Source organism: Bos javanicus, chromosome 15 (genome assembly GCF_032452875.1).
Source record: "Bos javanicus breed banteng chromosome 15, ARS-OSU_banteng_1.0, whole genome shotgun sequence".
Classification (NCBI taxonomy): Eukaryota; Metazoa; Chordata; class Mammalia; order Artiodactyla; family Bovidae; genus Bos; species Bos javanicus.
In genome coordinates this window covers 75,857,415-75,871,854 of record NC_083882.1, presented here as the reverse complement: position 1 = coordinate 75,871,854, position 14,440 = coordinate 75,857,415, and the positions used below count along the sequence as shown (strand labels likewise).

At 50.9% G+C, this 14,440-nt stretch overlaps 1 protein-coding gene across 13 annotated transcripts in view; it reads left to right on the top strand.

Annotated features, from left to right (window-relative positions):
* Positions 1-14,440, top strand: part of LOC133227011 (uncharacterized) — a 42,758-nt gene that overhangs the window by 15,015 nt on the left and 13,303 nt on the right. For 5 of the 13 annotated variants that reach the window (XM_061381242.1, XM_061381241.1, XM_061381240.1 and 2 more), the window contains exons 1-4: positions 5,882-6,155; positions 9,015-9,114; positions 9,621-9,732; positions 10,791-10,805. In XM_061381242.1, the coding sequence (XP_061237226.1) occupies positions 6,089-6,155; positions 9,015-9,114; positions 9,621-9,732; positions 10,791-10,805 (294 nt within the window). In that variant the 5' untranslated portion in view covers positions 5,882-6,088. The other 8 variants (XM_061381237.1, XM_061381236.1, XM_061381235.1 and 5 more) reach the window with 8 other exon arrangements.

The window sequence follows — 14,440 nt, the reverse complement described above, 5'->3', positions numbered from 1 at the left end:
CTGGTCCCTGCCTCCATGGAGCTTATTGCTTGAAATACCTACTTTTGATCCCAAAGGTCAAGGATTTCATGATGTCCTTGCTTTAGGAAGTGGAGAGTTTCTAAGGTTGGGGAGGCTCACGGGGTTCCCACTCTAACAGGGCTTCCCCTGATCAGCAGAGCTGTCTCAATACCTGGGCTTCATGGAAAGCCTGGGGAGCTGGCAACCTCAGCGCAGCATCCTGTGGGAGCACACAGCTCTGCAGTCATGCGTTCCAGGCTGTGGGCAGAGCCTCTCCTGGCTGTCTCCTGCATCCAGAGAAGGTGTTGGGCTCACACAGGAGTGGCAAGGTTCTGGGAACCCACACGGATGAGCTTCTCGGCAAGTGAGAGCTGGGGAGGGAGACCATGGTCTTACGAAGCCACGAGGGCCCTGAGAGCTCCCAGCCCCTGTCACCCCAGATGTATATTGTACCAAAGAACTTTGCAGTCACCTGGCCCAGCCTTCTTCCCCGTTCCCCGATCATGCTTCAGAGCTTAAAGCTTGGCTGCTGCATGCTCATCATGCAGTCGCCGAGCTCCCCCAGGAATCAGTCTGTTCCGAAGTCCTTTTGATTTTACTTGGCTACTTTGCTCAGGAGCCCACACAGCCCACATGCCAGCAGCCACGTGGAGCCAGCACATGCCAGGATGCCGCATGTCCTGGGTGCAATGACACCCTTGTGGCAGACGGGCTGCTGGTGGGGAGGGGGTGTTTTTTGTGAGCGTGCCTAGCCCCAGGCAGATGGGCCTGGCTCTGCCCGGCTGTCATTCAGAAACGCCGAAGCCTTAACTCACTCTGGCTCCAACGAGTACAACTATTTATAAAAGATGAGGCCTGCGGGGGAACAGGGAGAGGCTGAGACATCTGCTCCCTCTGCCAGGGTGGCCAGCACTCAACCACACTCACCCCCCCTCCAAGTCTCATCACTCTGGCTGGAGGAGCATTAAAAGCCCCATCAGCTCCCCGATGAGCCCCACCAGCCCCACCTCTCTGCCTGCCTGTGTCCCACATGGACCAGCTCAGGGATGTGACTGCAGGTGAGGGGTGATGCTCTGCTCACGGTGGCGGCTCCCTTGTCCCTCTCCCTTCCACATCCAGCTTCTGGAGGGGAGAGGGCAGTTTCCCTTGGAGGGCTGAAGCTGGTCTCCCTCCCTGAACATGGAGTGGCATCTGTTTGCCTCTTCCAGAGCTGGTCACCTGGGCTTATGTCCTCTCTGAGACTGGAAGCATCTTGAGGGCAGGGACCACAGATGGTTCTTTAGTTCTGTCCCAGAAGCATGGCCCTTAGGGTCCTACTGGAGCAGGCGCTTGCATCCAGCACCTGATGGGGCTGTACCACGCTGTGGGGCTGGAGCTGGCTCTGGAGCCTTTTGGAGCGGGAGAGACCAGGATTTGAACCCCAGCTCTGTGATCCTCTCTGCACCCTAATTGATCAAGTAGAAATGAAAGGAATGGCTGCCTCTCACTGTTGTAATAATAGTGCATACTACCTGTTATGATATTTTTCACTGTTCAGTGAATGACTGAGCTCTGACTTGAGGAAGAGGTAATAGGGAGCCACTGTAGGTGTTAGGGCAGGAGCATGGCACGATGGAAGGCATGTTGCAGAGACTTGGCAGCTGAAGGGAAGAATAATAAGAAAATAATGATACAAAAAACTCCATAACAATAAGAACAAAAAATTAAAGAGTGTTTTGGCTGTCCTTGCATCCTTTTTTCTTAATCAGACAGATCACCTGGAAGTCATTCTGGAACAAAGCCATGCGCAGGATAGAGAGAGTCAGGGAAGGGAAAGCATGTAAGGGGAGCAGGGAGACAAGGCACTGATGGGATCTGGTGGCTTAGGGAAAAGATATGACGGAAAGGTGGGCTTTAAGGGAGATTTTTGAGGTGTGGCTTTCTCTACTAATATGCAGGCAAAGCCAGAAAGGCAGCCATGTCAGCTAGGGTTACGTGTGTGGCTTTAGCTACTATCCAGCTGTGTGATCATGGAAAAAAAGTACTTGACTCCTCTGAGCCTGTTTCCTCACCTCTAATATCCAGAGAATGCGTTGCCATCCTCCCACACCAAACAAGCTCTGTTCCATTCCTCCTGCCCCTGGCCCGGGGCTACCCCTGGGAGGCCAATTGCACAGAAAACATCTTGGTCTAGCTGAGTCCTTTCTGTAGAGGGTGGGTGGCTTCCTTTGAAGGACACATGTGAACTGGCCTTGAAAGCGGGGATGTGAGAGCGGGAAACTAGCAGGGAAGAGGCACTCCTGCCAGAAGGCACAGCAGGAGGAGCGACATGGAGGCAAGGATGGGTCGAGCGCCTGACTTGGCTGCTGCCTCGTTATTTGTGCTTCTACCAGGGCTGTTATTGTACACTCTCCAGGCACCCGGTGGACTCCAGCACTCAGAGAGCGCTTGCAGGTGGGGATTGGACCCATTTCTTGGTTGGGATAAGTTGAGGCAGAAAGATCATCACTGCCAAAAAGGGAGAACAGAATTTGGAGGTCTTTTTGGCATAGTGGGCGGTAGCGAGGCTGTCAGGGAGCAGGCTGGAGGGGAGGGTTTGAACGCAGTCACGTTAGTTTTGCTCCCAAATTGAAATTAAAGATCATTTCAATTCTGGATGCTGGAAATGTCTGAGTTCATTACTTACCAGGATTTTGTCCGTGCTCTTGTTCTAGATTCAATTAGAGCAATTTAAGGTAATTAATTAAATTTGTTATTTGATTAATAAAGATAGAAATTCAGCTAAGTTGCTGGGAAGGAGGATGCCACATTGGGATTTGCTAGCAAAGGTTTGGGAAGACTCCTCTCTTCCTCCTTTCTGCTCCCCCAACCCCAACTTACCCACCATATCATCCATGGACCCCCTACCACTCCAGTTTCACCAAGGAGTCCGAGGTTCAAAGTCAAGTCTCTGTGTGTAGTTGTGTTCCAAAAGGAGCAGGGAGGCTGGGCTGGCTGGATAAACGTGGTCCATGGGGGAGAAGTAGGGAATGAGGAAGAATGCCGTTAAGGCACTGCTTTAATTGGAGCGGGTGGGAGGATGAGTAGGGGCCAGAGGGATTGCAGCAGGCTGGGAAGCAGCTGGATGGGCACAGAAGCTGGTGGCTGGGAAAGTGGCAGGAAGTCAAGGGCCAAACTACAGAGGTAAGTAGCGAGGAGGGAAGGGGTGGGGCTGCCCAGCAGAGGCTGGATATAGATATTAGGTGCCAGCATTGACAGTGGGTCAAACCAGGAAGGAAAGGTCAGGCCAGACACCAACACGGAAAGTCAGTGTGGGTCCAGGTTTACAATTTAGAGGATTTCTAAGTGTGATACAAACCTTAGAAATTCCACAACATCCAGATGAGTAGATTTGATGATATCAAAAGGACCTTCATGGAAATAAGCACTGTAAGAATCAAAAGACAAATGAAAACATGGGAAAATACTCGAAGCTGTTATCGCAGACAGAGGCTGAAATCTTCAATATATAAAGAGCTTCCACAGATCAATAAGAAAAAACTGTGAGAAATGTGGAAAGTGATTAGGTATGGACAGTTTCTGGGAAAAGAATTACAAACGGATCTTAAGCATATGCAAGGTTGCTCATTTTCTCCTATAATAGGAAAAGAGAAAATTAAAAATAAGCGGATATACCATTTTTATCTATCAGCTTGAGCAAGGTTAAAAAATATAATATACTGAGTCGGAACTGGTATGGAACAATAGGTACTCTCCAGTAATGTTGGTCCTACCTCTATGGAGGACAACTTGTTATCTATCAAATGGTAAGCATACGTATTCCTTGACCCAGGGATTCAGCTTCTTGGAACTTATCCTACATATAACATGATAATTTATTGCAGCACTATGATAGCTTGATGAGAAAGAGCAGAAGGGATCATGAAGAGGAGACTGGCGAATAAATGATCCAGGTAGTGAAATACTATGCAGGCATGAAAAAGAAAGGAGCAGCTCTCTATGTCCTGATGAGAGAAGATCACCAAGACAGGTGGTTGGGTGAGAAAAAAAGCAAGGTCCAGAACTACGTGTATCGAATGCTACTATTTATGCAATATAGAAAAGACTGTATAAATGTGTGTGTGCTTTTGCTTATAAAGGTGTAAAGTCAGTCACTTGAATCTGGGAGCAATACTGCCCCCTGGGGAGGAAAACCAAGTGACTGGGAGACAGGAAAGGAGGGAACTTGCTTTCCTGTATATTAACCCTGTTATGCCTTTTGAATTTTGTACCAAGTATATGTGCATCCTATTTAAAAGAACAAATCAAAGAACAATTAAAAAACTAAGCTAAGCAGGCACAGACAGGGTCAGACGCCCAAATCTCAGATGTCTTCCACAGAGGCTAGCCTCGGATTTTAGATTCCTTTTCATACAGAAACCATGCAGGGGTCTCCTCGGGAGCCTCACCTCCTGATGTGATGTGGAAGCGTCGCTTCGCTCAGAAGGTGGACTGGATTAGCAGATACGGGGCCATGGAGCAGCTCACCTGGCTTACCCCCCGGGCTCAGGCCAGGGAGCATGGGGTGCAGGAGGGGTGGGCTTTGACCACACACATGATGGAGCAGAAAGAACCCGAGTTAGGAAACCCAGTTCCAGCCAAAGCCCTCCTCACTGGGCCTTCAGTTTCCCAACTGCAAAGCCAGGCCATTTGGGCCAGATGGCTTCGATGGGCCCTTTGAACTCTGGGGAGTGGTGCTTAGGGGGTCTCATCCAGGACTTGGAGGAGTAGTGGAGCTGGCGGAGCCAGAAGGACAGGTGGGCCGTAGTGTCATCTCTCCTACATGGCATTTGTGGTTTATGAGAAGCTCTCACAACCTCTTCTCACTTAGGGCTTATGGCAACCCGCGAGATAAGTGATGGTTATCCCCATTTTCCAGATGAGAAACTGAGGCTCAGAGAGAGAAAGAACGCTTCCCAAAGTCGCACACCTAGGAGGGTTCAGATCTAGTCCGAACGACTCAAGGCATCTTCTTCTCTCATGCCACAGCTGCCTCCTCCTTGCCTGCTGATTTTTTAAAAATAATTTTACTATTCATTTATTTTTGGCCATGCTGGGTCTTCATTGCCGCTCAGGCTTTTCTCTAGTTGTGGGGAGCGGGGGCTACTCTCTGGTTGCAGTGCGTAGGCTTCCCCTTGCAGTGGATTCGTTCCGGAACGCGGGCTCTAGGGCTCTAGGGCTCTAGGGCTCTAGGACTTCAACAGCTGTGATGTGTGTGCTCAGTGGCTGTGACTTCCGGGCTCTGATTCTGGAGCATAGGCTCAACAGTCGTGGCTTAGTTATTCTACGGCATGGGATCGTCTTGGATCAGGGATCGAACCCGTGTCTCCCGCGTTGACAGGTGGATTCTTTACCCCTGAGCCACCAGGAGGCCCTGGTTAATTTAATTTTATGGTGGAGTAGAGACGGGCCACATCTGTCCCAGCTCTGGGAAGCCAGCCTAGCTCTAGATCCTTGCCCTGTAGATGCTCATGGTCAGGCCTCAGGGGGCCTCTCCACTGGCCATTCCCACCCCCCTGACACTCCAGGTGACTCTGTGACACGCCCTCCTCCTCTCAGCCTTATAATTAGACACGGAGGCCTTGGGCAGTTGACTTGCCTCCCCCCTACTCCAAGCCCATCCCTCTTCCTCCAGGTGATCTTATGGAGACCTCAGTTCTCCCACACGGACTCCTCTCTCACTCCAGGCTGGGTGAAAGGGCATGAGTCTGTCTGGGAAGCCATTTCTCTCTGTCCATAGCCTGTCCAGTTCCTGTTGCGACCTCAGCTGCCATCCTTTCTTATCTCCTGCTGTATCCAAGACAACCGACAGCAGTTGTCTATGAGGCAGTGAGAAGAGAAAGGTGCGGCAGACAGGGTCAGTTCAACAGTCAGAGCTTCCCGGCTGAGGCAGCCACCTGCTCTGTCTGAGGATCTCATGGTGGGAGGGAGCAGACTGGGCTGTTCGTGAAATTCAAGGAGGTATGGTGGTGGTGGCAGGGGGCTTTAAAGGCACTGAAAAAGAAGCTTCTTTAAACACCAGTGCCCCAAGCTCTGGCTGAGCCAGCCTTTATTGAGAGTTGGGAACTGTATGAGTGTAAAATCAGAAGAACTGGGTTGCATGCCTTCCTCCAGCCTGACCAGCTGTGTGAACTCAGGTAGGTTTCTTGACATCTCCGAGCTTCTGTTATGACTCTGTTCATGGACTCACTGGGAGTGCTTTAGTCACTAAGTCATGTCTGACTCTTGCAACCCCATGGGCTGTAGCCCATCAGGCTCTTCTGTCCGTGGGATTTTTACAGATAAGCATACTGGAGTGGGTTGTCATTTCTTTCTCCAGGGGATCTTCCCAACCCAGGGATCGAACCCAGGTCTCCTGCATTGAAGGTGGATTCTTTACGACTGAGCCAGCAGGGAAGCCCCTGGACTCATTAGGGGCCTCAGTGAAACTTAATATATGTTGTAAGCACTGAAACTTCAGTGCCAAAGAGCATGTGCTCTGGGGTCAGAAAGGTTGGGTTTGAATCCTGGGCTTCCCTGATCGCTCAGCTGGTAAAGAATCCGCCTGCGATGCAGGAGACCTTGGATGCACTGGAGAAGGGATAGGCCACCCACTCCAGTATTCTTGGGTTTCCCTGGTGGCTCAGCTGGTAAAGAATCCACCTGCAATGCGGGAGACCTGGGTTCGATCCCTGGGTTGGGAAGATCCCCTGGAGAAGGGAAAGGTTACCCACTGCAGTATTCTGGCCTGGAGAGTTCCATGGACTCTACAGTCCATGGGGTCGCAAAGAGTCAGACATGACTGAGCGACTTTCACTTTCACTTTCTGCTATGTGAACTCAGCCAAATGACTTCTCTGTGTCAGGTGCTTTCACTGTGCAATGAACACCCCACAAATCAGTGGCTCAATCCACAGCCACTAATTTAGCTCATGGTTTTGAGGGTGAGCAGTTTTGGTTGGGGCCAGCTCAGCAGTCCTCCAGGTCTGGGGAGGGCTCGGTTGATCTTGGCTGGGCTCGCTCGTGTGTCTGCTTCAGTTGGTGGGTCCCCTGGGACTGGCTGATCAATTTGCCTCATTTGGGATGAACAGAACTTCTGGGCCTCACTGCATGTGGTTTCTCAGATGCCATCATGCTAGTTTGGGCTTATTTATAGCCCAAATTCTTGAATTAAAAAGCTTCAAAAGTGTCCAGAGAGCAAGCCTCAATGTGCAAGCATGCTTCAGGTCTCTGCTGGCAACAGGCTAACTTCTGCTTCATTGGCCAAAGCAAGTCAAGTGGCACAGCCCTGAGCCAGGATGGGAGGGCACACCGAACTGCATCCCACGAGCAGATCGGGGGCCATCACTGAAGCAATCTATCACTGCATCCTTGGGCCTCAGTTTCCTCTGTGAAATGAATATAATCTTGTATCTTCCTCAAGAGATCATTGGGAGGCCTAAAATGAAATGAGCAAATGTATGCAAAATGTACACATCTTTTCAGTACCGAGAGAGAATGAGCAATCCACAAGGTGAACTGTTAGCCTTGTTATCAGCAGGAGCCTTGAGAGAGACAGCCAAAATCCTGTGGTGGGCTCTGGGATAGTGACCATGGCACAGATTCCTGAAGGACAGCTGTGGGCCTGCTTTTCCTCTCAGAGGAAATGGGCAGTGCCAGGGAAAGTCAGTACTATGGCGAGGGGGGTTCTCTTCACTTAATACTCTGGCTGCAGGGAAAAGGGTGCCCACTGCAGCTCCCGCTGGGGATTTGGCCCTGAGGTCTGCCCCAGGATCCAAAGAATGGCTTTGCTTCTCCGCTTCTCTCCCTCCTCCTGGGCTCAGGCACTTCTGGATCAGGAAGAAAGTTGTCAGCTTGTCAGGGCCTGTCAGGGCTTGATGCCTGGGTCAAGAAGATCCCCTGGAGAAGGAAATGGCAACCCATTCCAGTATTCTTGCCTGGAGAATTCCATGGACAGAGGAGCCTGGCTGGCTACAGTCCCCGGGGTTGCAAAGAGTCAGACATGACTGAGCAACTAACACTTTCACTTTAAGCAGCTGTTAAGCTAGAATCCTAAATCTCCCCGTCGAAGCTCATGGGGATCGTTAGGAAACCCTATGTGTCATGCTCTCTGCAATACTGTGTCTGCCACAGCCCACATTTGCAGGGTACTACATGACCTTCCAGAGAAGGCAATGGCACCCCACTCCAGTACTCTTGCCTGGAAAATCCCATGGACAGAGGAGCCTGGTAGGCTGCAGTCCATGGTGTCGAAAAGAGTCAGACGACTGAGCGGCTTGACTTTCACTTTTCGCTTTCATGCATTGGAGAAGGAAATGGCAACCCACTCCAGTGTTCTTGCCTGGAGAATCCCAGGGGCAGGGGAGCCTGGTGGGCTGCCATCTATGGGGTTGCACAGAGTTGGACATGACTGAAGCGACTTAGCAGCAGCAGCATGACCTTCACAGGTCCACTGAGTATAACGTGGTAACTGGCAGTACTGGGCATGTGATCTGGAGTTGGAGTTGGCCTCTGTGATGTCACTATGAGCCAGCCCGTGTTCCTGGGCGATTGTTACAGCTCTGGGAAAAATCCAAGAGGCTGCCACCTTGGTGAGCTAGTGCAAGCCATCCACAAGGAGGGGAGGAGGACTAACCTTTGATCAGACCTTTGAAAACAAGATTCACACCAGTGCCTCCATAGACCTCAGCTTGGCAACCACAGGTCTGGTACAGCCCCCTCACTTCTTTGGTTCCAGGGATCCTTTCTGAGCTCACCCAGGCAGTCCCAGGGAGGTGGCTGGTCATCCATCCATTCACTGAATCTTCATTCTCCCTCATGTATCAGGCCCCCTCCCAGACACTGGAGCTAGGACGGCGAGCCACATCAGATGCGGGTCCTGCCCTCACAGAATTCACGGTCTAAGGGAGACAGAGATTAACTGATCAGAAGAATAAATGTAAAATTATATGGCCAGATGGTTTTCTTTTTGAAATATTAATCTTCCTTCCTTCCCTGGCATTTCCTCTCCTTTTATAGGGCATTTGGACTCAGAACATTCACTGCCTCAGGGGACAGACGACCCACCAGAAGTTAGAAGTTGGTTCTTGTCTTCTGAGTGTCAAACACTGATGCCTGTGTATGTGTGGGAGCGGGGGTGGTGGTGAAAGAACCAAATATTTGGAAGATGCAGGATGCTCCAAGTCCCCAGACCAGACGATGCTTCCTCGGCTGAGGGAAGGTGGAGTGATGGGAGGAACGTGGGGGTGCGTGTTGGAGATGGGCCATGTGCTTGCCCTGACCCCTCCCTGTTTTCTACTGAAATAGGTTTGGAGGATCTGGGAACAGAGAGGACCTCCCCGTCCCCAGGCTAGAGGCTGAGGAGTTGGAAAAGACTCCAGTCTATTCCCAGAGCAAGTGTAGCATTGACTGCCTGGAGACTCAGAGCACAGTCCTAGGGCAGCCTCGAGTCTTCTGGGGCTGGGCCAACTCCTCCGCCCACCAGCTAGGCCTCACCCTGGAGGCAAGAGTAACCAATCCACCCAATTCCCCCGCTGCTGGACCCCTCCTGGACTACCAGCTGGGCTATGCACCTTTTGTTTTGGGGAGGAAAATGTTGATCTGAGTTTGTTTTTTTTACACAAGCATATTAGTCACTGAAGCTCTTTGGGCTTGGCTGCTGCTGCTGCTCGGTCCGACTCTTTGCGACCCCATGGACTGTAGTCTGCCAGGCTCCTCCATCCATGGGATTTTCCAGGCAAGAGTACTGAAGTGGGCTGCCATTTCCTTCTCCAGGGGATCTTCCCTATCCAGGGATTCAACCCAGGTCTCCTGCTTTGCAGGCAGATTCTTTACCAGTTGAGCCACAAGGGAAGCCCAAGAATACTGGAGTTGGTAGCCTATCCCTTCTCCAGCAGATCTTCCCGACCCAGGAATTGAATTCAGGTCTCTCGCATTGCAGTCAGATTCTTTTACCAGCTGAGTCACAAAGAGAATACTGCGTTACTGCAGCGGCCACTTCCCTGCTCTGCCCAGCCAGGAGCATCCTGTTAAACATCAGTCAGGTCTTGTCATCCCTCCGCTTAAAGTCCTCTGAAGGCTGCCTTCTCACTCAGAACAAAAGCCGGTGCCTTAACCCACAAAGCTGATGGGATCTGGCCCTTCACACCCCCTACCATCTCTTCCTAACCTAACTCCTCCTCCTTCCTCATCCTGAGGTACCACTGACACTCCTGCCCCAGGGCCTTTGCACTTTCTAGTCCCTCTGCCTGGCACTCTCTGCTCCTGAGATCCAAGCCCTCCTCCAGGGGATCTTCCCAACCCAGGGATCTAACCCAAGTCTCCTGAGGCTCCTGCATAGAAGGCAGAATTTTTACCGCTGAGCCATAGGGGATGCCCCACCCCTTGAGCCCCGCAGCACCTGACATGGTTTTCTGACAGCCAGACATGCCCTGGGCTGCTGCCCCCTCCTCTTACCTGCCCCTGCCCATGCCCTGAAAGGTGAGTCAAGTATGAGGAGTGGGTAGAGGAACCACTGGCTCAACTCTCAGCTATAGGGTTTCCACTGTTCCCAGAGCTACTGTGGGCTAGGCTACCCAGAGGGGCTGGCCTTCCGGACACAGAGAATCTTTGAGTCAGAGTTGGGGATGGGGGTGTGGGGGGGCGTGGGGGAGGTAGCAGGCGGGGATAAGCTTGGCCACGCCCCAAGCTGGGGCCGTGACCTGACACAATGTCCATGCTCTCTCTGAATGTGTTTCCTCCTTGGGAAGAAGAGAACCACTGTCCGTGTTCCCTGAGGAACTTGTCTTCTTGCAGTGCCCATCGAAACTGGTAAGTCTGGTTTTTTCATTCATTCAACAAAAATTTACTGAGCACCTACTATGTGCCGGGTACCATTCTAGGTGCTGGGAACACAGTGGTTAGCAAAATAGCAGCCCTGTTGTCCTCATGGAGCTTATGTTTCTTGGCATAAACAACAGGCAGTTGAATGATGTATAGTGTAGTGTCAAGTGGTGAAAAAAGCCCTAAGGAAATAGTAAATACAGAAAAAATAGAGATTGGGGGGTGATCTTTGGAGTGGGATGCTCAGAGAAAGTGGTGGAAGAGGAGGAGATAGTATTGAGCACCCAGCTGAATACTGAGAAGGTACAGGCCCCAGGCCCAGGATCTCAGAAGCAGAGAGCGCCAGCAGAGGGAACAGAACGTGCAAAGGCCCTGGGGCAGGAATGTCAATGGTACCTCAGGATGAGGAAGGAGGAGGAATTAGGTTAGGAAGAGATGGTAGGGGATGTGAGGGGCAAGATGCCATCAGCTTTGTGGGCTAAGGCACTGGCTTTTGTTCTGAGTGAGAAGGGAGACTTCAGAGGACTTTAAGCGGAGGGATGACAAGACCTGACTGATGTTTACCAGGATGCTCCTGGCTGGGCAGAGCAGGGGAGTGATGCGGTAATGGCTGCTTCAGGAATGCAGGGGAAACACGGTGGCGGCTGGGCCCCCAGGTGGGGGTGGGGGTAGGAAGAGGTCAGATTCTGGATATATTCTGAATGAGATTTGAGCACTCGGGACCCCCCTCCACACTGGCCTGCCTTCTAGGTCCCACCCCTGGAGCCGTCTCCTAGTTCTCCATCCCTAACAGGGATGGGCCTGCGCTCAGCCTTTCTGCGGGGTGGTGCTGATGGGGAGCCAGTCTTGCTCCTGGCTGGCACCTGGCATGGCCAGGGCCAGGCTGCGTCAGCTGCCAAAGGAAACTCCCTCTCCAGAGGGAGGGCAGGGGATGCCGGGTATGGATGCCTAGGCGCACACACACTGCTTCATTCATTGGACAAATATTTACTGAGCATTTACGATGTGGGAACAGCTCTGAACCACACAGACAAAGCTCCTGACCCCATGGAGCATCCACTTTTGTGGAGGGAGAGAGACACCAAACAGGTAAGGGAGTGAGTGATACAGTTCATCAGAGTTCGGTAAGTGCTATGAAGAAATGTAAGGCAGGGAGGTGGGATTGGAGGTGCTCCACCCCAACACTCCATCCTCTTTACCTGCCAGCTTTCCTTGTCTTCCTCAGCACTGTGTCCTTCTAATATTCTATATGACTTATTTCCTTATTAAGTTTCAAGTTAACTTTCTGCATGCCCCCTCCCCAGTCTCCTGCAGGAAAAGACACCCCTTAAGGGCCAGGCTCTTTGTGAGTCTGGTTTATGAGTTCAGAGCATGAATGAGTGGGATGGGAGGGGTGAGGAGGAGAGCAGTCCCTCCCGACCCGGCCCAGAACCCTCCTACCCTTAGACCGGCAGCTCCAGTCCAGCAAAGGGACAAGGGGGGCGGTCTTCTTCACTCCCTACCTGGTCACCCAGGCTGGGTGTTGGCAGGTGGGTGGGATGGTGCAACCTGGGTTATACTGGGCACAAGCTCATCCTGGAGCCCACCAGGAGTCCTCCTGCAGTGCTGGGGCAGTAGGGACAGAAGTCTCGTCTCTGCCCTCCACCCCATTCCCTGCTGCCCCCCAGGATCAAGGGCAAAGGCTTTTAATTCTGCACAAAGTCCAAGCCAGTGTCACAGGTCTGGGGTCTTCAAGGCCGACAGCTCTCACACTGCTCCAGAAGTGAGGGGAGGGTCTGCTTGGCAGCTGCTCTCCTGTATTTCTCCCCATCTGATGTAATTGCTTTATCCTTACTGAAAACCTGTGACAGGGAGGCTTGGACTGACGGGCCCACTGGGACGCTAATGCTTCCCCAAGCCCCCTCAGCGCACTGCAGAGACGCTGGGAAAATGGGTCAGCCCGGCTTCAGGGCCGAAAGGCAAGGAGGGGGGTCGGGGTTGGGACAAGAGATTGGCAGGTGGGCCTGGAACAGGAAGGGCTGGAAACTCTGTCACAACTGCCTGGTGGTCTAGGCCACAGTTTCCTAAAAATGGAGAGGGGGGGGTATTTTGTGACAAAATGCTTAAACAAACTTAAAATGACTTACTTGTTATTGGACTTCTCAGGACCTTTATATGTTAATAAGACGTGTGATGCTAAGAGGAACCAATGCAGTATTTCTCAAACTCCTGTCCACGGTACCCCTCTTTTGTGGAGGATCTTGAAGGACCAAGGTTCCTCAAGGTTCCTTTGAGAAATGCTGGTCTATGTCAACAGCCATCTGAGATATGAGGCTTCCTGCTTCCCTCCCTTCCTGCCTCCTTCATCTTTGCCTCTATTTTTTTCCTCTGCTAATCCAGCTTGCATAAGACTACTGCCCCCTTAAATCATAGAAAAACACTTGACTCTGCTGTGGGCGTTATGGAGCTACTGAGTTATGCAAACACAAGGAAATCAGACTTCTTCACCTGGCGTTCAAAGTTCCAGTCTGGCTTTCAATTTAGCACCTGCAGTTCCCCTTCCTTGCTTTGACCAAACCTTTCCCCTTACAGTCCCAGGATAGCTGTGGACCTTTGCTTTGAGCCTTTGCTTTGCTAGAATATCCCACTTTCCTTCTTTTAGGTCACCTCCTTCAGGTAGCCTTCCCTGATTCTCCCAGACTCGCCTCAGAAGGTGAGAACCCCTAAGTGTTCATTTAAAATGACTATAAAAACCACCCCCTATATAACCTCAGAGAATAATTATGGGCACCCAAAGGAACAAGTTTATCAGGGACTCATAGGGTGGTCCAATGGCCTTAGGAAGATTGGCCACGGGCCTTCTGACTTTCTCAAAAGGAGCCCTAAAGCATTTGCAGTGAATGTAATCTCAGAATTCCCAATCCAGGCTGGTCTTTGGCTAATTTAACTTTTCCCTTTGATGTTTTATTGTGAAAAAATTCAAATGTATATAAATGTAGAGAGACTATTACATTGAGAGCTCCTCCATCTGTCATCGAGCTTCAACAATGACCAGTCATGTTTCACGTCTACATCTACTCACTCCCCTGTGTCATTCTGAAGTGAATATACCCCAGGCACTGTATATTCTACCCATATCCAGCTTGCTACATTTTTCTACAATTTTTTACATAACCACAATACAGTTATTCCACTAAAGAATTAAGAATAAATTCTTAATATCATCAAATATCCAGTGATGTTTAAATTTCCAGTTGCCTTACACACCTCTTAAGCTTATTTTATAGTTGGTTTGAATCAGGAGCCTAAGGAGGTTGGTTGATATATCTGTCTCTTTTAATCTATAATCCTTCTCAATTCCTCTCTTTCATTTTTAAAAATAGAGTTTGTCTTTTGGAACCGTTTTAGGTTCAAAATTGAGAGGAAGGTGCAGAGAGTTCCTGTACATCCCGTGTTTCCAGCCTGGCACAGTCAGCCCGTTTTCAACGTCCCCACCAGGGAGGTGCATTTGTTACAGTCAGCGATCCTACACTGACACTTCGTAATCACCCCGAGTCCACAGTGTGCACGAGGGTTTATTCTTGGTGTTGTACATGCTGTGGGCTTGGACAAATGTAAAATGACACGTATCCATCATTATAGTA